The sequence below is a fragment of the Myotis brandtii genome, unplaced genomic scaffold (assembly GCF_000412655.1).
Source record: "Myotis brandtii unplaced genomic scaffold, ASM41265v1 scaffold32, whole genome shotgun sequence".
Classification (NCBI taxonomy): domain Eukaryota; kingdom Metazoa; phylum Chordata; class Mammalia; order Chiroptera; family Vespertilionidae; genus Myotis; species Myotis brandtii.
Genome location: NW_005362269.1, coordinates 1,412,668 through 1,437,509, shown reverse-complemented (window position 1 = coordinate 1,437,509; position 24,842 = coordinate 1,412,668). Strand labels below are relative to the sequence as shown.

The 24,842-nt window shown below is 55.0% G+C and overlaps 1 protein-coding gene across 2 annotated transcripts in view; it reads left to right on the top strand.

The window, feature by feature from the left end:
• Nucleotides 1–24,842, top strand: part of CAMK2A (calcium/calmodulin-dependent protein kinase II alpha) — a 60,975-nt gene that overhangs the window by 21,329 nt on the left and 14,804 nt on the right. Inside the window, exons 3-15 of one of the 2 annotated variants that reach the window (XM_005870472.2) lie at nt 177–236; nt 5,611–5,665; nt 6,443–6,508; nt 6,603–6,675; nt 9,999–10,101; nt 11,433–11,516; nt 11,651–11,745; nt 12,754–12,876; nt 13,200–13,283; nt 14,631–14,673; nt 17,149–17,189; nt 21,772–21,804; nt 22,785–22,833. In XM_005870472.2, the coding sequence (XP_005870534.1) occupies nt 177–236; nt 5,611–5,665; nt 6,443–6,508; nt 6,603–6,675; nt 9,999–10,101; nt 11,433–11,516; nt 11,651–11,745; nt 12,754–12,876; nt 13,200–13,283; nt 14,631–14,673; nt 17,149–17,189; nt 21,772–21,804; nt 22,785–22,833 (909 nt within the window). The remainder of the gene's footprint in view (nt 1–176; nt 237–5,610; nt 5,666–6,442; nt 6,509–6,602; nt 6,676–9,998; nt 10,102–11,432; nt 11,517–11,650; nt 11,746–12,753; nt 12,877–13,199; nt 13,284–14,630; nt 14,674–17,148; nt 17,190–21,771; nt 21,805–22,784; nt 22,834–24,842) is intronic. The other variant, XM_005870474.2, reaches the window with a different exon arrangement.

The window sequence follows — 24,842 nt, the reverse complement described above, 5'->3', positions numbered from 1 at the left end:
ATCATTGCAACCTGGCCTCTCTCTCACTGCCCGGATAACCCAGAGCTGTGCCTGAAAGGGCCCGGGGCTGCCCTGGGAGATGGTGATCATAAGAGGCTGTAGGAGGGAGACATGGAGAGGGTGGAGGCTCCTCCTCACCTGGGACTCACCTGGGCGTCTCTCTATCCCTGTTTCAGACCATCAGAAGCTGGAGCGTGAAGCCCGCATCTGCCGCCTGCTGAAGCACCCCAACATCGGTAAGTTCTTGAGGGACAAGTGAGGGGTGCAGGGTGGGGCTTGGCCCTGCTCCCCTGCCCATCTTGGTGTTTTTTTTGTTTTGTTTTGTTTTTGCTGATGGGGTGAGGAGGCAGCTGCTCTCTTTTCTGGGGATGGCGGCAAGGGAGATGGGAAAAGGGGGTGTCTTTGATGGTTTCCACATTCTTCAGAGACCAGCTTGGTTGGGGGGAAGGTGAAGAAGGGGCCCTTCCTCGCAGCCCACGCTGCCGGCAGCCTCCTTCAGAAAAGCTGTTTCAGGAAAACTCCCGAAGCCTTTCATCTCTCTCGAGAGACAAAAATAGGCCGAGCTTGGCCTTGGCCAGTGCAGCCCACTTCCCTAACCCACCCCCATGCTGAGTCAGCCTGGCACGGTGGTCCTGCCCATCTGCCTAGCCCTGTGGCTGGCCTGCCCCTTCAAGGCAAGCGGCAAGGTGGCCCCTGCCCAGAGATAGAATGCATGCAGGTTGTGTGGAGGGGCGGGGCCCAGGGCAGGCCGGACTCTCCTCCCCACCCCAGCACAGTCTGAGGGGCTGTGTCCCTGCCCATCAGGGTTCGGAGTCCTGAGGGAAAGAAGTACAGATTCTAGATATAGTTCTGCAGGAAATGGCTGTGTGACCTTGGGTAGGGCCACTACCCTCTCTGAGCCACTTTCTCCCACCTTCACAAGGAGAGTGCTGTTGGAACCACCTGAGCATTGTGTTAACAAGTAGATTCTGGTTCGGCAGATCTGGGTCTGGGTGGGGCCCAAGACTTAGCATTTCTAACGTGCTCAGCGGCAATGCCAAAGCTGCTGGTTCACAGACCACACGCTGAGGAGCAAGGCCTCGGTGCCCTCTAAGGACTATTCCCACTCTGACAGCCACCACACCTTCTCCCTCCAGGGAAGCGTTTCTCTGTGCCCAGGGCCCCAAGGGTTAACTCTTCTGCTGGAGAGAAGCATCTCCATCTGCTATTTATACCCAGAAAGCACCTCCCCTTCCCTGGGCCTGGGAAGGGGAGCAGGGCCGCTCAAACAGCAGCAGCCGTGGAGGCTCCAGCACCAGAACCAGAGAGGGGCAGCTGGCGGCTGGTGGGAGGAACTCTGATTGGACTCTGGTCCCTGGTCTGCTCCTGGCCTCACCGTGTGGCACCCTCCCATGCTCCAATTCCCCAACGGTATCTCGGAGGAGGTTGTGAGTGATCTCCGACTACAACATCCCACAGTTCCTATAAAGGAGGTGTGAGTGTGTGTGTGTACGCGCGCGTATGTGTTTTGCTACTTCATTGCCACTGTCTCAGGTCAATGCTGCCTCCTCCGATTTGCACCCCATCTCCCTCTCATTCCCAGCTATAACGGGGAGCAGTAAGTATGGGTCCTGGGGCTGACAGACTGTAGCTCTCTGTATCATTACCACCTGCAGACCCCAGAAGACCACCCCAAGGAGCAGGGGACACCCTGAGGGTGTAGCAGGTCATTTGGGATGCCAGGCACTGTGTTGAGTACCTTGCCAGCACCCTTGCTATTAAGAGAGGAGGCTCAGAGAGGTTATGGAATTCACCCGAAGTTACACAGCTTGTAAGAGGTGTTGCTGGGAGGTGAACCCAGCAAGTCCGACTCCAGGGCCCTTCTCAATCATTCTATTTAGCGTCCCAAGTGGACCTCAGGGGTGTGCTGTCAAGGGGGGACATGTGGATAGGGGGAAAAGTACTTCCCTTCAACTTCTAAGAGGAAAATGATAACTGTTAGAACTATGACAGGAATGTCAGAGATCCGTGAGTTCAGCCACATAAATGAAAACTAGGTTACAGAATGTTTGTTCTATGACAATGTTTTAAAAATTCAAAAAAGTGACAGCATAATTCACTGGGCACAGACATGCCGATCTCTGCACCGGGGGTGGGACTGTCATGTAGCCCGTGGTCCATGGATTCTGCTGTCCTCCTGGGCGCTGGGCTGAGCTTGTCCACAGGGAGGCCTCTACCGATGGGAGGGGAGTTAGAGGGGAGGTTTTGTATGTGAGAACAGCAGTGAGGGAAGAGGCCCTGTCTGCTGGGCTCTGAGCGGTGTCAGCCACCCCCCAGGGACCGAAGCTGACTCCAGAGTTCTCCCTGGATCGGGCTGGAGTCCAGCCCCCATTGCTCGCCTGGCTGCTCAGAGGGGCAGCCTTTTACAATTAGCACAAAGGCACCGTCTGAGCTGAAGTCAGCTCTTCAGAAACAAAACCCCCACCCAGTTCTGTCCATTCCCTTGAACCCCAAGGACCCTCTCTCAAGGGGCTGAGGCTCCTAGTGAGAGGGTGGACCTGGAACCCCATCTCTTTGGAGCTCCCCGCAAATGGCTGCTGGGGCAGACCCCAGAAGGCCTTTCTGAGATGGTTCTGGCTGCAACTTGGCTTCTTGGAGCTTCTCACGCTCAGGAAAGGGAAGTCAAAACCTCTCCCACCTGCTGGAGCAGAGGAGGTAGGAAGGAGTCTATTGCCGAGAGTCTACCCAGTGGTTCTCAACCTTGGCTGCACATTAGAATCACCTGGGAATCTTTTTAAAATCCTGATTTCTGGGCCTCACGGATGAGGCCCAGAAATCAGGATTTTAAAAAGATTCCCAGGTGATTCTGGTCTACCCAGAGGAAGGTGGGAGAGAAAAGGGTCTTTTTTTTGGTTGTTAATCCTCACCTGAGGATATTTTTTCCATTGATTTTTAGAGAGAGTGGAGGGGAGGGGGAGGGAGGAAGGGGGAGAGAGAGAGAAAGAGAAACATGGATGTGAGAGAGGCACATCAATTGGTTGTCTCTCGCCTTGGCGGGGCCAGGGATGGAACCCGCAACTTAGGTACATGCCCTTGACTGGGAATCGAACCGGAAACCCTTTGGTGTGTGAGCTGACACTCTAACCACTGAGCACACTGGCCAGGGTGAAAAGGGTCTTTTCCCACCCTTGGCCTTGATACACTAACAATGCAAGCTTATTGTCCATAAGTGAGAAGACAAATAATTTTAAAAGTATCTCCTATAACCTCAGCATCTAGGGCTAAGACTGTATGATTATGCTTCCACATGATAGCTAATGCCTGTACCTCTCAAGGACACCTATACATCTCTCCTTGGGTCGGGTTTCCTTGAAGCAGAGCCCGAGGCAGGGATTTAGGTACTTGTACTCCCAGCGGAGACCTGTAAGGGATGGGGATGGGGGAGCAGGAAGGAGAAGGGGAAGGAATGGCCTGCGGTCAAGTCTAACTGACTTAATCCCAGGTGAGGGGTGCAGTGGGGAGGCCTCTGGAGCATAAGTTCCATCTTGGAGTTGTCCCTCCTTAAGGCAAGGAGACTGGACCTTTGCAGCGACCTTGCCTCCTCACGGTCCTCAGTCATTGGCTGGAAGCTGCAGGTCACCTGCTGGGCAAGGTGGCTCCCTCAGCAGTGGGCAGGTCTCCAGAAAGGAAAGGCAGCTGTGTGCTGTGAGCAGGCCGCCTTCCCAGCAGCGGCAGGTGGCTGCACCGTCTTACCGAGGGGGGCCGGGCAGAGCCCCAGTGCAGGGTTGCTACAGTCTGCACACAAAAAATGCAGAATGCTTAGTTCAAAACACATCTACCTTCTAAAAATGAAGCCTGCGTTTGCTTTGACGTGCATTCAAAAATTAAAATCAGTGAATGGATGGAGGAAGGGATATAAATATAGTTAGGCAAGTATAAGGAAACATTAATGGTAGAACCCAGGTGGTGGGCACATGGGTGTCCACTTGACTATACATTTAAAATTTTTATAATAAAATGTTGATTAAAAAATCAAAACAGGATTATATTATATGTCCTCGGAGGCAACCTGCTTTTTAGCTTTGCTTTGAAATAGATTTAAAGCATCTTTCAGGCATTATTTATAAACATATATAATCATTTAAGAATTAAACATTTTTAAAATTTAATCTTGTGTCCCTTTCCTCCTCCTCCATCTCTGGTCCCCATCTCCCCTTTCCCCGGGGTAGGCACCCAGTCTGGGGTATTTGATGCCTGTTTCTCCAAACTTTATGTGCAGATATGAGAGCCATAAAGAATTTAGGGGATTCAGTATTGAGTCAGAAATCCATGCACGTGGCAAAAATTCCAAAGGCATTAGGGTTCACAGTGAACAGTAAGTCTCACCTATCCATGACCCTTGTTCCTCCAATTCCCCTCCCCAAGGCACCCCAATGCCCACATCTCCATCTCCTCCAGGGAGACTTATGACATATACAAGCTTAAAAGCATCCTTGAGAAAAGGACAACGCGCACAGTTTTGCATTTTGCTTTTCACCAAACAACATAATTGAGAGCTGATTCCGAACGAGTGAATAGATAACCGCCGCGTGATCCTCACAGCTGTGTAATTTCCCATCGTGCGACACATCATAATCCTCCGGCCCGCACCCGCTCGGTGCACATTTCTAGGTTGTGGCGCAGGGGAGGGTGTGAACCTGTCCAGGGAGAACCTGCACTTGGCTGGCAGGGTGCAGGCCCCCGAGTCAGCCCCAGGCCTCAGGCCCCTTGTTTCAGAAGCTCAGGGGTTATTTTCGGGAGCTCTGGGCTCCTGGGAGCCTGGCTCTGTTCTTGGTCAATGAGGTATGAAGGGAGGACAGTTTTTCAGCATGCCAGAACTCGGGGACTGCTGTCACTGCCGCCTCCACATACTCTATTATCTGCTCAGACCTGGAAGCAGATTGGGGATATTCACTTGGCCAGGGCCAGCGCTGAGTGAGCACCGACTGTATGCTTCCAAGTCCAAGAGTCTCATTCTCATTGTCCAGGCAAGGAACGAGAGGCTCAGAAAGGTGTAGCAACTTGCCCAAAGGCACACAGCCAGCAAGTGGCAGAGATTGGAGCTACAGGATCATTCCATGATGCTTGTCTGCCCAGAAAGGAAACGGAGAGGTGGGGCGTGGAGGAAACCAAACTTTGACCAAAAAAACAGGGGTCTGGCCCAGCCAGTGTGGCTCAGCAGTTGAGTGTGTCGACCTATGAACCAGGAGGTCACGACTTGATTCCCAGTCAGGGTACATGCAGGGTTGTGGGCTTGATCCTCCGTTTGGGGTGTGCAGGAGACAGCCAATCAATGATTCTCTCTCATTATTGATGTTTCAATATCCTTCTCCCTCTCCCTTCCTCTCCGAAATCAATCAAAATATATTATATTTAAAAAAAGGGGGGGGGATCTGTTGTCCTTAAGCCCAGGCCCTCTTGGCAGTGCCTGAAGTGAGGGAGGCCCTGTTCACCTGCATTTGTCAAAGCACTTCGTACCTCATTGTGCTCAGTGACTGAGGAATAGCAGTGTTGCTGCCGGAGGGATGAGGGAGGGCAGGGGTAGGGAGCAGTGTGCTCTCCTGTAACCGGCTGCCTTGGCTCCTCCCGCAGTCCGGCTCCACGACAGCATCTCCGAGGAGGGGCACCATTACCTGATCTTCGACCTGTGAGTTTGGGCCCATCCTGGGATGTACAGGGCACATCAGGGCGGCCCGAGCAGGGAGGACTTCTCTGGGTCTCAAATGCCCCCAGACTGGGCTGAACTCCCTCTCCTGATAGACTTTCCTAGAAGTGGCTGCAAGTTGGTGATCCTGAAACGCCAGCACATTAGCTTTGTCTCTATTTGTGGCTACCGGTGATAGAAAGTTCCTTTTTGGAATAATGTTAAAGTTTTGAATGCCAGTCGACTGAGTGAAAAACCATAATTAAATGAGAGGCCTGGTGGTTCCCGGGCTGGCAGCGGCTCTGTGATGACACTGGTCTCATTTGTAAAAAACCCCAACAGCCCTTGAGATGTTGATAATGGGGGAGACTGTGCATGTGGCAGGGACAGCGGTGTGTGGGAAACCTCTGTGCCTTCCTCTCAGCTTTGCTGGGAACCTAACTCTACTCTAAAAATAAAGTCTATTGAACAACAAAACCAAGACTCGGCCCTTGGGCTTCTAGGAACCTAATGAATCCTAGTGATGTGTTCTGAGGGCCCCACCCTAGCTCCCACCTGGGCTTGGTTGGGGAAGAGCCAGGAGTGGGAGGGAGGGCAGTGAGTGGAAGGGTGGGCTGGAAGCCAGGAAGGGGGTTGCAGCAGGGGACATCCCTGTGAGTCCCTCCCTTTGGGGCTGAGGTTCTGAAGTCCCCAGGCCCCGCCCTTAGCTCCCTGGAGACTCTTCCAGCAGAGGCGGCACCTGGGGCCTCTGTGGGAGGGTGACGGTGCCTGTGTCCCCAGGGTCACCGGCGGGGAGCTGTTTGAGGACATCGTGGCCCGGGAGTATTACAGTGAGGCTGATGCCAGGTGAGTTCCCCATGTGGCCTGGCAGGGCATCTCGCCTGCCAGCTTCCCAGGGGGGGCCGTCTTCACCTGGTGACGCCTGCCTTTCTCTCCCCAGTCACTGTATCCAGCAGATCCTGGAGGCCGTGCTGCACTGCCACCAGATGGGGGTGGTGCACCGGGACCTGAAGGTGAGCCACCAGGGACCGCTCCTCCGCCCCCTGTCCTTCCGTCCACCTGCAGAGCCACCGGTGGTGTCAGGTTCCCTTTAATTTCCCCTTGTTGGGCTGGAGGGAGAATATTCCCCTCACTGTTCAGATAAGGAAACTGGGCTTAGGGAGGTGGAGCATCTGGGCTCAGGACCCAGGCCTCCCGGCTCCCAGCCCCGCGTGCTTTGTGCCAAGCAGGTGAGACACGGTTAGAATGCCAAGCGTGGCGATGGCCTGGTCCAAATCCCAGCTGGGCCACTTTCTAGCTTCACAGTGTCAGCTTCTTTATAGTGGGTGTTGCCATAGCAACCTCTGCACAGGTTGGCGAGAATGTCAAAGGAGACAGCACAGTGCCTGGTACACAGATGCGGTTACTCTTTCCAGGTCTCTGGCAGCTGGGGGGGCGGGGGGGGGGGGGGGAGAATGAAAACAGGCCCTCGGGCCCTCTCTCTTTTCCCACCTGAAGAAGGAGATGGGCAGGACAAGCAGATGCGGAGTCCTGGGGTGGCATCAGCGCACGGTCTTGCTGGGTCAGCACAGACTTCACAGCTCTCCTCTGCTGGGCCTCATGGCCTCAGCAGCTGGTAGCTCATAACATCACTCCTTTTGTGCAGAGCAGGAAACTAGGCCTAAAGAGTCCCAGGGCTTTGCCTGAGAACATGCAGTTCAGTTGCGTCTGAGCTAAGACTGGAACCCTGGCCTCAGATCCCAGGCCCTGGGTGGTCTGAGGCCAAAAACCACTCAATCCAGCTCCTGCTTCTGCAGTAGCCCCTTCTAGGCGACCATCAAACCTCTGGATATCCATCAAACTTCTGCTTTTTGGTCTTCAGTGACTACAAAGTCACTTCTTACAGGGTAGCCCCTGTACCGTTGGGAAATGCTCCTTCATTCTTCCCTGCTATGGGGGTTTCCCCAGTTCTACCCTCTGGGGCCACACAGATCAAGCCTCCAGCTCAGAGCAGCCCTGGAGGCACTTGGGTGGCGTTATGGTAGCTTCTGAGTCACCGCAGGCTGTTCTCCCACTCGGGATAGGACTTCTAGGCCCTTCTCACCCTGGGCACCCTCTAGTCAGGCCTGGTTCCTCTTTGGGCTGAAATGCTCTGAGTAGAACCCCTGCCCACCTCTGACTGCCATGAGTAGTCCATGGCTCCTCACCTGAACGCAGGTGAGCTCCCTGCGGCTCAGTCTAGACCAGGGGTGGGCAAACTTTTTGACTCGAGGGCCACAATGGGTTCTTAAACTGGACCGGAGGGCCGGAACAAAAGCATGGATGGAGTGTTTGTGTGAACTAATATAAATTCAAAGTAAACATCATTACATAAAAGGGTATGGTCTTTTTTTTTTTTTTTTAGTTTTATTCATTTCAAATGGGCCGGATCCGGCCCGCGGGCCGTAGTTTGCCCACGGCTGGTCTAGACTCATAGGCAGGAAGGTCTCTGGCCAGACGGCCGGGTGGCTCTCCCCGAAGGCCTGTTCCCATTATAGCTACAGCCCCTGCACGGGAGGAGGGGGAGGAGAGGCAGCACAAATTTAGGCCACTCTGGATGGAATAATTAGTGGCACATTCATCAAATCAGGGCAGGACGGCTACTGAGACCCAGGACATGTTGGGAACACAGTCCCCAGAGGACAAAAGGGGCCGTAATGAGCTATATTTGTTTGTGGCCCATCTAGCTTTGGGCAGTGAAAGGTCAGCTGTGGGACCCTCTTGGAAATCCAAGTGGAGAAGGGGTCAGAGGAAGCCAGCTGTCCCCAGAGACTTGGAGCCCCAGCCCCTCCCCATGCAGGAAATGAGGACTGATGCTTATCAGGCACTTGCTGTTGCCACTGTGAAGTACTTTACGTGGATGATTGAAATTAATTCGTCTGCCACCCAATGATAGGCACTATCCCCATGTTCTGGGAGGTAACTAAAGCTTAGAGAGGTGAAATAATTTATCCAAATTCCACAGCTGGGATCAGAAGCTAGGGCTATCTAACTGGAAAGTCCACGCTCTTAACTCCTCTCCGTCCTAACTAGGGCGATTCCCTTTCTTTTAGACCCAGCAGGAGACCGCAGCCTCAATACCCCAGAGGCCAGGAGGCCTGTCTGAGGCCCCCATGACCTCCGTTCCCCATCCCTGTCTCTCAGCTTAGAGTGGTTAAGAGCCTGGCTTGGGAGCCAGACTGTGCCGTGATTCTGGATCTGTCTCTTATCAGCTCTGTGATCTTTGTCAAGTCACTTTACCTCTCTGAGCCTCAGTTTCCTCCTCTTTCTACATATGACAAATGCTTACTAAGTACCTGATATGTGCGGGCCTCTGTCTTAGGTGCTGGCGATGCTGTGGTGGACAAAACAGATAATTCACATACTACAGGGCGACAGATAATGTACAAGCACATAGACAGATGGGGAAAAACAGTACAAATCACAATGAGATCTATGAAGGTAACAAGAAGCTAAGATAGAAGATACCTGGGGGCTCTTCATAGAGTAGTCATGGAGGGCTTCCTGGAAGGGGTGACATGAGGGTGAGAGCCAGATGAAGAGAAGAGGCCAGCCCTGTGAAGCTCAGAGGGAGAACAAATTAGGCAGGGGGAATAGGAAGTGCAAAGGCCCTGAGGTGACAACTAGCATGACTATTTCAGGGCTCTAAGAATAGAAATAATTATGCCTATCCCAAAGAGTTGTTGAGATGACAAATGAGGTTATGTGTGCATGGAGGGCTTCCTGGAAGGGGTGACATGAGGGTGAGAGCCAGATGAAGAGAAGAGGCCAGCCCTGTGAAGCTCAGAGGGAGAACAAATTAGGCAGGGGGAACAGGAAGTGCAAAGGCCCTGAGGTGACAACTAGCATGACTATTTCAGGGCTATAAGTATAGAAATAATTATGCCTACCCCAAAGAGTTGTTGAGATGACAAATGAGGTTACGTGTGAAAGCCCTTCACCTAGTGGCTGGCACATTGTAGGAACACAGTAGATGTTGCTTCTTTTTTCTTATTGTGGTGGTGGCTGTCCACTCCCCCCACCTCCCGCCCTCCCCTCAGCCCCAGGTCCAGACCCTGAGGGGAGGGTAAAGGAGGGGATGGATGGCTGGTGGAGGAAGGTTCTTACTGTTGCAGAAGACTTGCAGTGGGGTAGTCCTTTCTCTGGGGACTAAACTCAGGGTCCTGGGGTTGGAGCTGGAGGTGGGGGCAGCGTGCCTCTGGATTATCCAGCTGCTCCATCTGTAAGCCTAGGCCCCTGGAGATGAGGTCCTGAACCTGCTCACTGTCCTCTGGCCCTTTCTTCCCCACCTTTCCCTCTTCTCTCTGGTCCTGGGAAGCCGGAGAATCTGCTGCTGGCCTCCAAGCTCAAGGGCGCTGCGGTGAAACTGGCAGACTTTGGCCTGGCCATAGAGGTGGAGGGGGAGCAGCAGGCATGGTTTGGTGAGTGGGGGCAGGGGGTGTTGGGGGTCAGCCTTGTGTTGATATGTTGGCCTCTAGGAACCTCTGCCCGAACAGGGGCAGGTTGGAGAAGGTGTTGGACCAGCCAGGGCTCAGGTAGTAGAGTTAGAGGTCCCTCCCCACCCAGCCTCTGGGTCAGTGGGTAGGGCTAGGCGCAGGGACATGATTACCAATCAAACAGAACATAGCTTCTTCACATGCATAAATACCTACACTGTTGGCTAGAGGCTTTCAGGGGTTTCCCCCACATCCTGAGTGCTGGAGATTATTATCCTGATGTTACAGATGAGGAACAGAGGCTAAGAAACCTGGAAAAGGTCAAAGGAGATTACAAGGGGCAGAGCAAGGTTTTAAGCTCAGATGATCCAGCATGCTCTGAGATTTGGGCATAACTGAGTCTTTCCTGCTATCCGGGGACCCTTTTTAGTGGGCAATATTGCCCAGTGGTTAAGAGCCAGAGCTCCGGGTTCCAGTTCGGCTTCTGCTACATATGGGGGGTGTGATTGGGCCTCCTTGCACCTCTCCTAGCCTGTTTTCTCATCTGGAAAATGGGGACAATAATAGAATGTTCCTCAGGGTTGGGTGAGGGTTAAATGTGATCAGGCATAGAGAGTGCTCAGCCCTGCTTAGCACACATACTCAGTCAACAGGAACCATTCTTATGATTACTTGTTAAAGTACTTGGGGTGTCCATTATTTCAACTGATCCTCCCAACAGTGCTGGAAGGTATTTAAAACAGGAATCCCTAAGCCCTCATTTGACAAACCGTTCGACCGCCAAAGGGGTCGCGACCCACAGGTTGAGAACTGCTGCCTAAGCCCTCATTTGACAGATGAGGAAAATGAAGCCTAGAAAAGAGACCTACCCAAGGGATTGAGGGTAAAGGCAGAGTGAGGGACAGCCTCCTGCCATCCCAGGACCAGCTCCTCAAAGGGTAGAAGTGGGCAAGGGGTCATTCAGCTCAGTGTGGGGCCGACTGGCAAGGACATTTTATCTTGAGTGCCACCTGCAATTGATTGGTAGTGGCTGCTGGGAGGATGTGCTAGAAGTTCATGGAGCTGAGTCAGGACCCCATGGGAAGGGCTCTGGGGTTGATCAGTGACTTCTGCCCTAGGCTCTGGAGTGGGGGCGGTGCCCAGTGTCCTTTGTACTTGTCCCCCCCTGGTCTAGAGGCGTTGCTGGCCCCATCTGAGGGCAGGAGGTGCTGTTGCCATCTCCAGGGCAGCCCTCACCCTCCTCCAGCAGGACCTTGCATTGGTTTACTTATGTGCCACCCTCTGTGTGTGTCTGCCTGTCTGTGTCTGGCGAGCAGGGTTTGCCGGGACACCTGGATACCTCTCTCCAGAAGTGCTGCGCAAGGACCCGTACGGGAAGCCCGTGGACCTGTGGGCCTGCGGTGAGTCCTTCCAAAGGCCCCTCTATCCCCCTGGCCAGCGGCGTCTCTGGTGCCCTCTCTCCTCTTTCCCATCACTCCCCTCCCCATTGCTTCTCCTCACAAGGGGCTGAAGTTCCTCCTGGCGCTCTCCCCAGGAGTCATCCTGTACATCCTGCTCGTGGGCTACCCCCCGTTCTGGGATGAGGACCAGCACCGCTTGTACCAGCAGATCAAAGCCGGCGCCTATGATGTGAGTGTCACTCTTCTCTCCAGCCTCCCTGCCATCCCCGGAGCCCCTTCCAGTGAGAGCCAATGGCCAGTGAGGTCAGGACCCGAGGATGCCCCCTCCTGCCCTCCCAGTCCTTCTAGGTCTCCTTGCCACTCTCTAGCTGTGGGCCAGGGGGTGAATGGCAGGTGGAGCTCGAGGGCTGACTGAGGCCAGGCGATGAGCTGCCTGTGTCTAACGACCGGGGGCCTCTAAGGGATGGGGTCTAGCCCATGGGGCTTCAGAAGGCAGAAGCAGCAGCAAAGTGAGGCGAGAGGTTGGGGGGTGGGGGTGGGGGTGGGGGCAGGCCCTAGATCCAAGTTCTCTTTCTCTCTCTAGGTATAGATTTATAGAGATAGATAGATAGATAGATAGATCTATATACACACAAATAATGATAGCTGACACCTATATAGCACTCTTCTAATGCTTTCTATATATTATTATAGTTAGTCCTCACACCAATCTATGGTATAGGCACTGAGAGGTTCAATAACTGCCCAGATCCTATAGCTAAGAAATGGTGGAGCTGGGATTTGAACTCAGGCAGTCTGGCTCTCATGTCTAAGCTTCTAACTACAAACTATACTGCTTTCTTACATGGCTGATTTCTATCAAGCTATGTGCCCTGTGTTTTATACCATACTTAATCCTCACAACACCTCTAGGTCACATGACTCGCCCAGGGTCACTCAGCCCAGGAAGCAGACTTGAACCCAGCCTTGTGATCCTGAAGTCTGGGCTATACCCACAGGCCTGCTGCTTTCCAGATAAGGCACAACCTCAGAATAGCAGAGGGAGGCCCCCTTTTCCTATGCCCATAGTTCTGATTTTTCCTGGGTGAGGGCACCCTGCCCCAGCTCCTCCTGGTTATGGATGCCCAAGTGGATGGGCAGTAGGACCCCTGCCTGCTCCCCTGCCAGTCAGGGGCTGGGGGATCGCAGGGGTGGCCTGGGGTAGGCTGGGCAAACCTGGCCCCTCTGCCCCTTTCAGTTCCCATCACCAGAATGGGACACCGTCACCCCAGAAGCCAAGGATCTCATCAATAAGATGTTGACCATCAACCCGTCCAAACGCATCACGGCCGCCGAGGCCCTCAAGCACCCCTGGATCTCGGTGAGCCTTCCTCAGCAAGACCTTTCCCAGGACCCTGCCAGACCTCAGGGTTAAGGCCTTCACAGAGTCCTGTCCCTGGGGTGAGGGGCTTTATCCAAGAGACACTGACTCTGCTGTGGTTCTCAGGGGAAAGTGCATCAGGACGGGGGTGCTATTGGCATTGAATGTCTAGTGCACCAAATGCTACAACAGAATGTTTACAACATCCCCTAGAACAAAGAATTATTCCCCCAAGATGCCAACCACACCCATAAGACACCCTGCTGAGGGGCCCTTGGGTAGGCCTGCCTTCTACTCACAGACCTCTTCCCTACTCCCTCCAGCACCGGTCCACCGTGGCCTCCTGCATGCACAGACAGGAGACCGTGGACTGCCTGAAGAAGTTCAACGCCAGGAGAAAACTGAAGGTAACAGGTCCTCACCCTCCATGCCCCCACACACGGGAGTAGCGTGGCCTGGGAGTAACAGTGTCCAGGAAACCACTCACTGTTCTTTCCTTCTCTGAGTCAACAAACATTTATTGAACACCTGCTGTCTGGGCAGGGCGGTGAGCAGTGGAGACAGACACATAACCAGGGCATGATGGGGCCGTGGTGAGTGCTGTGCTTGCACGCCCCGAGGCTGTGGGTGTACACAGCAGGGCCACGAGCCAGGTCTAGAAGGACCAGGGAAGGACCCAGGAAGCCTGCCTGGGCAAGTAGCATATACGCTGAGGCCCCAAAGGAGAAGCAGGCATTAAGCCACGATGGGGGTGAGGCCCCAGCTGCCAACCACTGGTGAGGAATGGCCCAGAGACTTGGGTAGGGGTTGTGACCCCAAGGAAATTACATGGAGACCCAGGTGGGCCCTGAGCTGCAGCCTCTCAGCAGGTCCTGTGTGTTCTCGGGGCCATGACAACTGGCCTAGACCTTGCCAGGGACCCCATGAGCAGGTAGGAAGAGTGACCGAGGGGTCCCCATCTGGTCGGAGGAGAGAAGCCATCAGCATGCTGAGTGACAGATACTGAGGCCCCGGCTCATTGGGAACCTTCTCACCAACTGCTCCCAAGCTTGGCACGGTGGCTCAGGATGGGGACCTGGGCCAAGGGTGGCGGCCAGCATGATGCCAGGAAAACTGAGTATCACCCCCAGCCCCTAGTGGGAGCTGTCACAGAAGAAGTCTCCACGTGTCAGAATCGGGGATTCTTAAAACCAGGGGCTGTCGGACTCAGAGAGTGGCCAAGTCAGAGAGCATCAGACTAGAAGGGCCACCGCCCCCCAGCCCCCTTGCTGACAGAAAGGGCTTTTCTGCATTAACCTTCCAGGGTTTCAAGCCCAGGGATGTACTAGTACTAGAGTGGGTGCTGAGTGCCCCGGGCGGAGGGTGGACACGGGAGGGGCCCTGGGGTGCAGGGTCTACTGTCCTTGCCCAAGCAGGACACCTCCGTGGCCTTTAGCAGCCCCCTGACAGGTGTCCCCGGGCCCATCCACCAGCTCTGGCCAGGCCGGTGGGACCTATTAATATCTGCTTCTAGAATGGCCCTGTCCCTGGAGCGGTGCCAGCTAAGGTTGAGTTCACCCTGGTTTCTCCAGGGAGGTGGGGGTTGGTCCCTGGGCTGTGGAATGGGGGACTAATGAGGGGCAGCGGCTTTGGCTTTGTGTATGAGTGGAACACCTGTCTCTCCTTCCCCACTCATCACCCATTTCTCTGTCTCTCCTCTCCCCACTCACCTCTGGCTTCTCTCCCCACCACACCCTCTCCTCTCACCTGTGCAGGGAGCCATCCTCACCACGATGCTGGCCACCAGGAACTTCTCTGGTAGGTGGTAGGACCTCAAAGCCCCAAACACATCCTGTAGGAGTGGGGACATTGCCATGTCGGATACCTGGGTACCCTCAGGCCCGGGGGCCTGGGAGAGCGGGGGCTGCAGAGGACCCCGTGACTGGGGGCTTTGCTCACGTGATGCAAACCTGCACCCAGAAGTGGAGAAGGGTCAGAGGTTGGCAAGCGACGGGCCCACGAGGAAGGGAAGGGTCAGAGGTTCAGTCTGTGTCCCCTGCCTCACAGGAGTGCTGGGTTCTCAGGCTGGGCTAGCCAGAGGGAAGGCCTCTCAAATGTGGGTCCAGGTCCGGGTGGGACTGAGCAGCATTCCTGTTCCCCGTGGTTACAGAGCCCTGTGCTGAGCAGTCTCCATGGCCTTTACGACAAGGCAGTGGGGGCCGTCACCATCCCTGCTTCCTGAAGGAGGAAACGGAAGCTCAGGGGGGTGGACGTGGGCGGCCCAGGTGGCATCGCTAGGGGGAGGCAGAGCCTGTGATCAGCACAGGTTTGACCAACCTCAGTGCAAGTGCCTGTAGCCAGGGCAGGAGCCTTCGGCCTTGGCCAGAGCCAGGCTGGTTAGGGCAGGGAGTGCCCGCTGACCTGTGGCATGTGTTCCCCGAAGAGAGAAGGGGAAGGGATCAGTGTCAGGGTTTAACAAGAAGCTCCCCCTGGCACACCAGAGAGTTCTAGGACCAGCGCTGCCAGCGGCTTCTCTCTGGGAGCCCGGAGGCTGAGTGGGCAGCTGAGCAGATATGGCAAAGCTCACCCGAGGGGCCCTCTGCCTGGGGCTGGAGCCAGCCTGAGAAGGTTGCTGTGGTCACGTGGCTGGCTCCGCAGCAAGGGGGCGACTCTGGGTGGCTACAGCCCAGGCCTCGTGAGAGGTTCCCCCTGCTCATTTAATGAGCTGGGAGAGTGAGACCCAGCGTGGGAAAACCTGGGACTTCGGATCTGAGCTTTTGCCACTGCCTGAACTGCCTCCCCATTCTCTCCCCAGACAAGGATCCTGCAGCTCCTCAAACTGAAACATGAGCCACCCAGACAGAGTCTTTTTTTAACAACTGAAGTGCCCCTAGAGAACTCTAATCCAGAACTTAAAAGATGGTGCCCATGGGGTTACTTCCAATCTCTAGATGTGCTTGGGGGTGGAGTGGGGGGGGGGCAGGGGTGTTTAAAAATTTTTTGCAAAGTATTCCCAGCACTTAAACATCAGGAGATTTCCCAGAAAAGCCCAGATCTCTGTCTTCTCTTGAAAATCAGAATATGTGGCCTCACAGACCACCGCCCCCCGAGTCTTGCCATAGTGGCTGGAGCTGAGAGGGTCCCCTGGAGGCTGGAGGGGCAAGCACTCCGGCCCCACTGAGCAGCCTGGTTCAGCCCACAGGCCTGTGGGGCAGAGACAGCCATTCCTTTTGGCTTTGGATCCAGCGGTACCCACTTGCTTACAAAAGGGTAAATTTTGGACGAGAGCCAGGTAGGGGTCATTGGAAATGTGAGGGTGATTGGGAAGCTGGACAGACCAGGAGCCCCATCCTTCAAAGCCTCTGGGGCTGCAACGTCTTGTACGCCCTTGTGGCCGGCTCACTCTGCAGGGCACCAGGAGACGCACAAGTGGCACCATTTATTGAGCATCTACTGCACAGAGGTCAAGCTCAGTGCTAAGTAAGCACTTTATAGACACCCCATCTCATTCAACATAAAGCGTTTGCTTGAGGTCTGAGCAGCTGGTTGTCAGGTTGGGCAAGGCTGGGCACTCATGCCACTTCCTGGCTGATGCCCTCCCTCTCCATGGGCTCTGGCCAGGAGGTGAGGGGGAGGGAAAGGGAAGTGACAGAGGTGGAGCCTCCCTGAGATCTGTTGCTCTGCTTTTCCTGGCTACCGGGGGCAGGGCCACCCCCAGCCTGGAGCTCTGGAGTTTGAGGGTGGGGAGGCCTCCGCCAGGATGGGTGCTCTGGCAGCGGTGGGCCCCACAAGGGGGCATCTGCTTCTTGTCACTGGCAAAACACGGCTCGCAGCTGTCCAGCGTGAGTAGGCAGGGCTGACACATGACCTCTGCAGCAGCATGGGGCTAAAATTAGAGCGGGCTGGGTTGGGAGGGAGCATCCTGCCCCGGCCGGGCAGCCGGGCCTCCGGGTTGGCCACACCAGCACGGGTGGTGACCGGGATCCAGAGGGAATCCCCGGGCTCAAACAGTAACTCACAGTCCTGGGACGCACTGGATACCTTCCTCAACCTCAACCCATGGGGCTGGGGGGTCACACTTGCGATCGCTGAGAACTGTGGGAGCCCAGGCCCACCTAGGGGGCCACTGGCAGTCCCAGGCTCCAGAGGAGGGAGGAGAAGCAGGAGGAGGGCTCCCAGATCGCTGAGCCGGCTCCCTGCCCTCCGGCTGCCCGTGGATGCTGCTCTTCCTTGCCCTCTGGGCCCTGGTGCCCTGCCTGGTGTTGGTAACCCTCTACTTTCTCTCCTCCATAGGAGGGAAGAGTGGAGGAAACAAGAAGAACGATGGTGTGAAGGTAAGCCCCCTGGGAGCCACTAGGGCCTGCTCTGGCGGCGTTTCCTTCAAGAAGGCCCGGCTTTCAGGCCTGGCGAAGACCCAGGCCCTGCTGGTGGTGTTCTGGGCAGATGTGGTCTCTCCTGCAGCCGGGCCATCCCAAGACCCAGAGACCTGGGCTTCGGTGCCCACCTCTCACCAGGATCAGGGGAGGAAGCGGGGGAGGGGGAGGGTTGATAGCCGGTGGGAGACGCAGATGGCCTGGGGTTGCAGTGGGCACAAGGAAAGGGGCAGGTCAGAAGGAGGTTTCTGGGGTTCTCTGGGGCTGGAGGACTGGTGAGCAGGGGGTACCAGGAAGGGATAGAGATGACCATGAGGAGTAACTTCCCTTTTCCCGAGTGTGGGCTGGCAGGAGTGGATCCCTGACCCAATACACCCCAGTCCAAGAGGATGGACAGCAATTTCTCTCCACTTTGGGGTCCAGAGGTGCCCTCTCCCCCTGAAGACCTGCGGTTCAATGCTAAGCATCCCCGCCTCCCCCGACCCAGGCCTGTCCTCTGTCCTCCCTCCCAGTCCTGAAGCCCGAGCTACTTCCACACACCCCCCTGACCCCGCTCCCTTCCTCTCTCTTCTCCCTCTGCTCTCTGGGGCTTGGTCCCTCTCTCTGCAGCCCCCTTCTCCCTGCCACTGGCTCGCCTTGTGGGTTCTCTTTCTTGAGACCCTGCCTTTCTCTGGGCTCAGAGCCCTGCCTGGCCAGGGCCCCAGGGCTGGGCTGTGCCCAGGACACTGGAAGGTGTGGGACGTTGTCCAAGCACAGCCACCAGGCAGGCTGGTGTCTCTGTGGCTTCATTTGTAGTGGCATTTACAGTCTCAGGTCGAAGGCTTTGGTCTGTCACGGTTACATGGGAGGGATCTGGGCTGGCTCTCGGAGGCCAGGGTTCGGGCCTCCCCTCTGCTCTTAGCCCTCTGCAGGCTTGAGTTTTCCCATAGGTACAATGGGCAGGTGGAAGGGTGTGGACTCCACGATTTCCAGGATTTCAGCTTTAAAAACATACCAGCAAACAAACAAACAAACAAAAAAGCAAAACAAACCAACAAAACCCTATCTAATCACTCTCCCTCTTGTCTTGGGTGCTTGAGGGATACCTAAGTATTTGGTTATCAGTTGAAGTCTGTGGTTTTCAAACTGAAGTCCTTGGAACCCAAAGGTTCTGGGGAAGCACCTCCAGCAGCAGATGGGGTGGGGTGGGATTAGAAGCGGCAAGCAGAGAAGGTCCTGGGCTTCCCATGCCCACTTCAGCCAGAACGGCTCCGTGTTACAGCCGGCACCGTGGGTAAGAGAGCCTGGGCGGGCTTAGCAGCCGCAGACCTTGGCTGGTTATTCGGGTCCCCTGAGCCTGTGTTTCCTCGTTCAAGCAGAGAGGGTCACAGGGGTGTCCACCTCGCAGGGCTGTTTGTGAGGATGAGCCAAGATCACGTGTGTCGAGGGCTTAGCACGGTGCAGGGCGTGCGACACATGTTCATGAGGTGCCGGCCAGTGTTATTATCTTTTCTGTTTTATCTACTGGACTTCCGGGTTAAGATTTGTCTTGAAAACAGAGTTTGCTCAAGAGAATATTTGGTAATCCACAGATCTAAAGCCGGCACAATTTCTAAAGTTGTCATGCACGCATCCCGAGTCCCGTAGTGGAACTCAGAATTGAGTTTTGGCTCACCTGCTGTTTGGCTCACCATTTGAAAGGGAAATGGGGGGATGTACAATGTGGGGGTGGCCGGTTTTGAGCCGCTGGAGCTCTCACTGGCCCTGGTTGGTAGACACTGGGGCACGGGGTTCCCTGGGGAAAATTGTATTTGGGAGATAGGGGGCAGAGGCCACAGGCGCTGGTGTGCTGTGACCCAGGTCAGTGGAGGAGGCGGCGGCAGAGGGAGGGTCTGCTTGGCTCGCGGTGTGGCCCTGGCAAAGGCTAGCTCAGAGCCACTGCTGTGAGGTCAAGGCCTCCCTCAGGCAGGGTCTTCGGACAAAGCTCTGGTCTGGCTCTTCCCAGGCAAAGCCAGGAGGCGGAGCCTGCCCGAGGGCAAGGCCATGGCATGGTGGGGCTCTGGCTAGTCACAGTGGGTGCAGCTGGGGAAAGTGCCCCTCCTTCCAGCAGCTAAGACAGACCCTGAGTGACTTCTCAGGGCAGCCTGGGTGGATGAACAGAAGCTCAAAGGCTATTCCTGGCTGACCGTCTCTCTGTAGTGCAGCCTCCTTCCCCTCCTGGGGGTTGGCCAAGGGGGAAGTCCAGCTGGAAGACAAGTCTCCCGGGGCCTCGCCCAGGATTCGGGGCACCCTGCCTGCCATGTGTCACTCGGGGTCCAGTCATGTTTTCACCGTGAGTGAAACTGGCTCTAGTCAAGAAGCCAAGGGTTTGACTCTGGGCCCCGCGGTCCCTCCCTTGGGGACCTGGGTCATCGCTTCTGTCATCCCTGCAAAGGAAGATGGCAGTGGCTTGTGAGCCTGATGGTCATCCTGTGCTTCTTCCACTGACACACGTTCAGCCCAAGTGAGGAAATCTTCCTACAACACTGTCCTAGAGACAAACCACCGGTTCCACCCGGGGCTTTGCCGAAGAAGCAGGGATTGGTCCTGCCGCTGGAGGCCAGCCGGCCAGCTGGAGTTAGAGACATGGCACAATACTGTACTGTAAGGGCTTTTAATGGCTTTTGAGGCTAATTTCGACCACACTTCTCATTTCTATCATCCTTGCTAACCTTAGAACCGTGCTTTCTTCCAGGTGGTTCTAAGAGATGTGACTCTACTTTTGGTGAAAGACTTGTAAATTAGACGCTAACGTGCCGGTCAGTGTGGGATTATTGTTAGTATCATCATTTGTGACTCAGGGAAACTGAGTCTTCCTATTATCAAGAAGCGATGCCCGCCTCCAACCACCCCGAGGCCTCCACTGCTATGAGGAGGGGCCGCCTGCTCCCACCCCTCAGTCCACTCACTGCCCCTGTTGGTGTCCCATTCGTGCCGTTGTGACTTCTCTCTCCCATGTCCCATCCTGTCACTGTACGTCCGAATCTGATGCAGTCTCTGCTCTGTGTTCCCTCCTCGTGTCCTGCCTGGAACCTCCTGGCCCACCCGGGCCAGTCCTCAGGTTTCTGCTGTCAGCCAAGCTGAGAGGGCCTGTGCCCTCCCACAAACACTGTGCCTGGCTTGGCTCCATCCAGGAGTGAGGCTGACGGAGAGGAGAGGAGAGGAGAGGAGAGGAGAGGAAGGGCTGTCTATAAGCTGCTGGCTTTGGAAGTCACGCTGTCCGACCCAGCTGAAGCAGGTGCAGGGCCTGTGCCCAGTGAGCCAACCCTGCCATGTCTGCAGAGGCCCTAGAGAGAGAGCACAGGATCTCAGCCCAGAATTAGACCTGAGGACCCTCAGAATATTGTGCTTCTCCCTGGAGGACCCACCCTAAGGCCATCTCTATTCCCTCCTCAGCTCCCCCTCCCACCCCCTGCAGTGCAGCAAGGAGAGCAGCCTTCTGGCCTCAGATGTGAATAGTTTGGGAAGGATAAACCTTTGAAAAACGGCCAGGAAGTGGTGCCTGAGGCCTGGACAGAGGAGAGAGCAGCACTCGGGGATTCTGGCCTCTGCTCTGCTAGCGGCCAGCTGAGAGACCCCGGGCAGATCACTGCCCATCTTTGGGCCCCAGTTTCTCATCTGTGCAATCCAAGTGTCAGTCTTGAGCTGCAGCCCTCTGTATGAGTCTTTAGGACTCTTGGCTCAGAGCTGAGAGAAGAAGATAATCTACCTTTGTCCTTTCTCCTTCCTTCCCTTGGTTCCACAGCCAGTAATACAGGGAAAGCTACAAACTCCCCACAAGCTAGAGTAGGCTGAATGGCAGGGCCCGACGGCTCAAATTCTGGGCTCCGCTCCATGTCTGGCTGTGCCTCAGTTTCTCTCTCAGCATAAAGGAGTTGTCTAGGCCAGTCGCTGGGAAGCTGTGAACACAAGCGGAAGTTCAAAGGCCATTTGAGAGGACTGGTTCCCGCACTTGGCCCTGCTCTGGAATCTCCTGGAGATACTGTTTTAAACGGAGATCCGTTGGCCCCACCCTAGGCTGAGTTCCCAGACTCCTCGAAGGGGCCTGGTTATATGTGACTAGGACACTTGGGGGCCTTTCAGCAGAGATGCAAGGGAGTCTAGGAGGAGAGATTGGGCCTCACCCTGAGACTGGAGCACCCCTTTATCCTTCAAGAGCTGTGGATTCTGGAGGCCTTAGGCAACTGGCATCCGAGACCCAGGTTGACTTCCCCCAGCAGAGCGGGGCGAAGAGGGAGCCCTGGTCCAGGGGAGGCCTGGCCTGGAGCTTGGTGATTAGACCTTGAGACCCAGGCAGCTGTGCGTGAGGCCCCAGAACTTTAGGCTGAGAGAGGACTGGTCCCACCAGGTCAGCTGTTGCTGGTGGCCCTGACTCCTTGCCCCCATGCCCTGCCGGCACAGGCCCACCGAGGATGACCCTGAGGCCCATCCTCCTTCCGAACCTCCCCTGTCGTCAATCCCTCTGCTCTCTGCCGTTTTCACGCTGTGTCTTTTCCTGTCCCATCTCTTCTCCTTGTTTTTCCAGAAAAGAAAGTCCAGTTCCAGCGTTCAGTTAATGGTGAGTGTCTGCCGTCTCCCCAACGCCGGTAAATGCTGGGCCTCGACCCCTTGCTCCTGCCTCCCTCCTGCAGGCTGCACTGGGAACCCGGGGCGGGGAGAGGGTGCTCAGGGCGTGCTTGGTACGTGTGCCTCGTGTGACAAATATGTGTGTTGCGTGTGTGTGTTGTTGGCGTGTTTCTGTTGACACCTCCCACTCCATGGCCCAGACCAGCAGCCTGACAGTAGACCTGAGAACTCTGTTGGGTATGAAGGTTGATTTGAACCCCATCCCACATCCAGCCCTTGGCTTCTCGCTTCTTCCCACCCTCTGCTCTGGAACTCATCTCAGGGCTTGGTTTGTGCCAGTTGTGACGAAGGGTGGAGGGGCTTGGTTTGGCCAATACAGTGGGTGCCGTAGAGGCCCTTCTTGAGCAAGGCTATACAGGGCCTGCCGGTGGCAGAGGAGCCACCAGCCCTGCCTCTGTCTAAACGTTCCAGTGGTGGCATGGTGGCCCATGTCCCTCTTCTTCTGATTCCATTGCTATCTCCCTCAGTTGTGTGGTTTTTCTCTCCCTGAAAAGCCCAGCTCTCTCACACTGGGCCTCCCTCTCTCTCTCTCTCTCTTCCTCTCCTGCCAATGTGTGTATTCCTTCCCCATTCTGTGGCCACCATGTGCCTCTCTGCCCCTCTACACCCCCTCTATGATCCCTTAAGCAGAAAGGGCCCAGGAACCCCTCCCAGCCCCTCCAAAAAGTCCAGGGTTCTCCTTGCATCCATCCCTCCATCCACGCCCCAACCACCAGCCACCTGCTTAGCTGGGCCCTTCCCCGCCTTAGGTTCAGAAGTCTGACAGGTTTTCAGGGGAGCATCCGGATGGCAGAGCCAATGAGGCTTACAGAAACCGGGCCGCAGCATCAGGCAGCCGGGGCAGCCCCCCACTGGCCGCGCCCCCTCCTGCTGGCCAGGCAGGCCTCAATGCCTCCCTGTTCTCTCTGGCAGGAATCTTCAGAGAGCACCAACACCACCATTGAGGACGAAGACACCAAAGGTAGGGGGGCCTTGCCTTTGGCGCCTGGGCCCCAAGGCCTCCTCAGGCCCCCTTCACTGACAGCCCCTGGTTTGAAGGGACCCCAGTGCCAACCTGGTGTCCTGCTGCTCTGCACAGAACCTCACTTTGGTTCCTTCCAGGCTGAGTACACTGTTCCCGGCGTGGGATACTCAGCCCACTGGTGGTACACAGCTGGACTTTTCTTATTGTGGGGGTTATGCATTAACTTTCAGATGTGTTAGAAAAAATCAACGTAACACATTCATGTCATAAATGTATCACAGTGGTATGCATTTGCCTTTTGAAATAAGCATTTTTGAATTTTTTTTAAGTGTGCTGATTTTTAAAACATGAATAATTGTAAGGAAAGGAAAAGCAAAAATGCAGAATGTTCAGTTGTATGGGAAGCATGGGAAACCCTGCCCAGGAGCAACCTGGAATGCAGGAGCGACTAGCAGTGCTCAACCTCGGAGGGAGCAAACCGCATATAATTGTGATCGGATAGTAGGAGAGGAAGTAATGAGAACAGTAACAGAAACAATGGCTGTGCTGTGGGCTAACCTGGAAGTGCTTTATATTGACCTGAACTTCATCACAACCCTCTGGGGAGGTGCTGTAATTAACCCCATTCGTTCCACAGCCCCAGAAACAGGGGAGTGTCTTCAGGTCCTATAGCTCCCAAGGGTGGAGTCAGGATTTGAATTCAGGCAGTGTGACTCCAGGGCCTGGCTCATAACCACCACGCTGGGGGCCTTGGTGTGTGGAAAGCGTGCGTCTTCTGGCCAGGGGACACCAAATTGCTGGATGAGTTGGTGACATTCTGTGCTGTCTGCACCTGGCCCTCCTTATCCCCCTGGGACAGGGAGACCAGAGAGCTCAGGGTTCTCACACTTGGGCACGTGTCAGAGACGCCTGGGAGCCCTTGAAATCTAGGAAGACACCGTTGACCTGGAGAGATCGCAGCTGGACCAGTTTAGCCATTTTTCAATAGTTTAGATAATTTTCCTCTAAAAGAATATAATGATGGGGAAAAGAGAATTTCATTATGCAATAAATATTTTTGCACAATTGTAATTCAGGTTTTAAGACAGCTTTGATACAATAAATGCCATGACTACCTCTTGACTCTGCCAGGATACCCTGGAAGATCAGCCCCACCCATGTATGGCCCTCTCTGATCAGTCCCAGCTGTGGAGACGCCGGGGGTGGGTGGGGAGGGACTCACTAACACCATAGCCTGGCACTAGAGCAAATCCGTTTTCCATGATGGCACTAGTGCCCACCTTTAAAAATACATGATCTTGAAGAAGAATTCCTCGTTAGGGTCAAATCAGCCTCAAGTATAATTCTCCACCCACGCCTGGCCCTGCCCCTGTGGATTCCGATTCTATGGTTTTGCGTTGGGCTGAGACATGGTGTTTCTGTGACCGGCCCCATAGTTGAGGGCTCACTGTCCTGATGGTAAGATTGGGATTTTTGAGGAGACTTGCCGTGGCCTCATAATTCTGGTCTCAGAGCAGTTAGGGACCATGGAGGCAAGCTAGCTCTGTGCTTCTTCACTGGGGTCCATTTGCTGGTGGACCTTGGACAACTTACTCAACCTCTCTGAGCCTCCTTAACAATAAAGAGTTGATGAAAATAGTTCCAACCTCAGAGGATTGCTGTAAAGGTGAAATGAGAGGCTGCATGTAAAGTGCTTACACGGTGCTTGGCACATGGAAATTGTTTAGTGAATCTTAAATTTTTTGTGAAGCTAGAGCTTGTGGTTGACAGGAAGCCACATGCCATTTTTGGAACATCAATTTTACTGAAAGATTATTTTAAGGCAAATGTTTATATATTAAACAGACAGAGAAATATTTGGAAGAGAATGCAAAATTTGTGTGCGCTGGACATGTAAAATATGAGCTGCCAAAGACATTTCCACCTGGGGGAACGGCTCTGGGTTGCACCCCCAAGCCCCCACATTTACAGTCATCATTCTCTGCTTTAGAACACCATGGGAAATT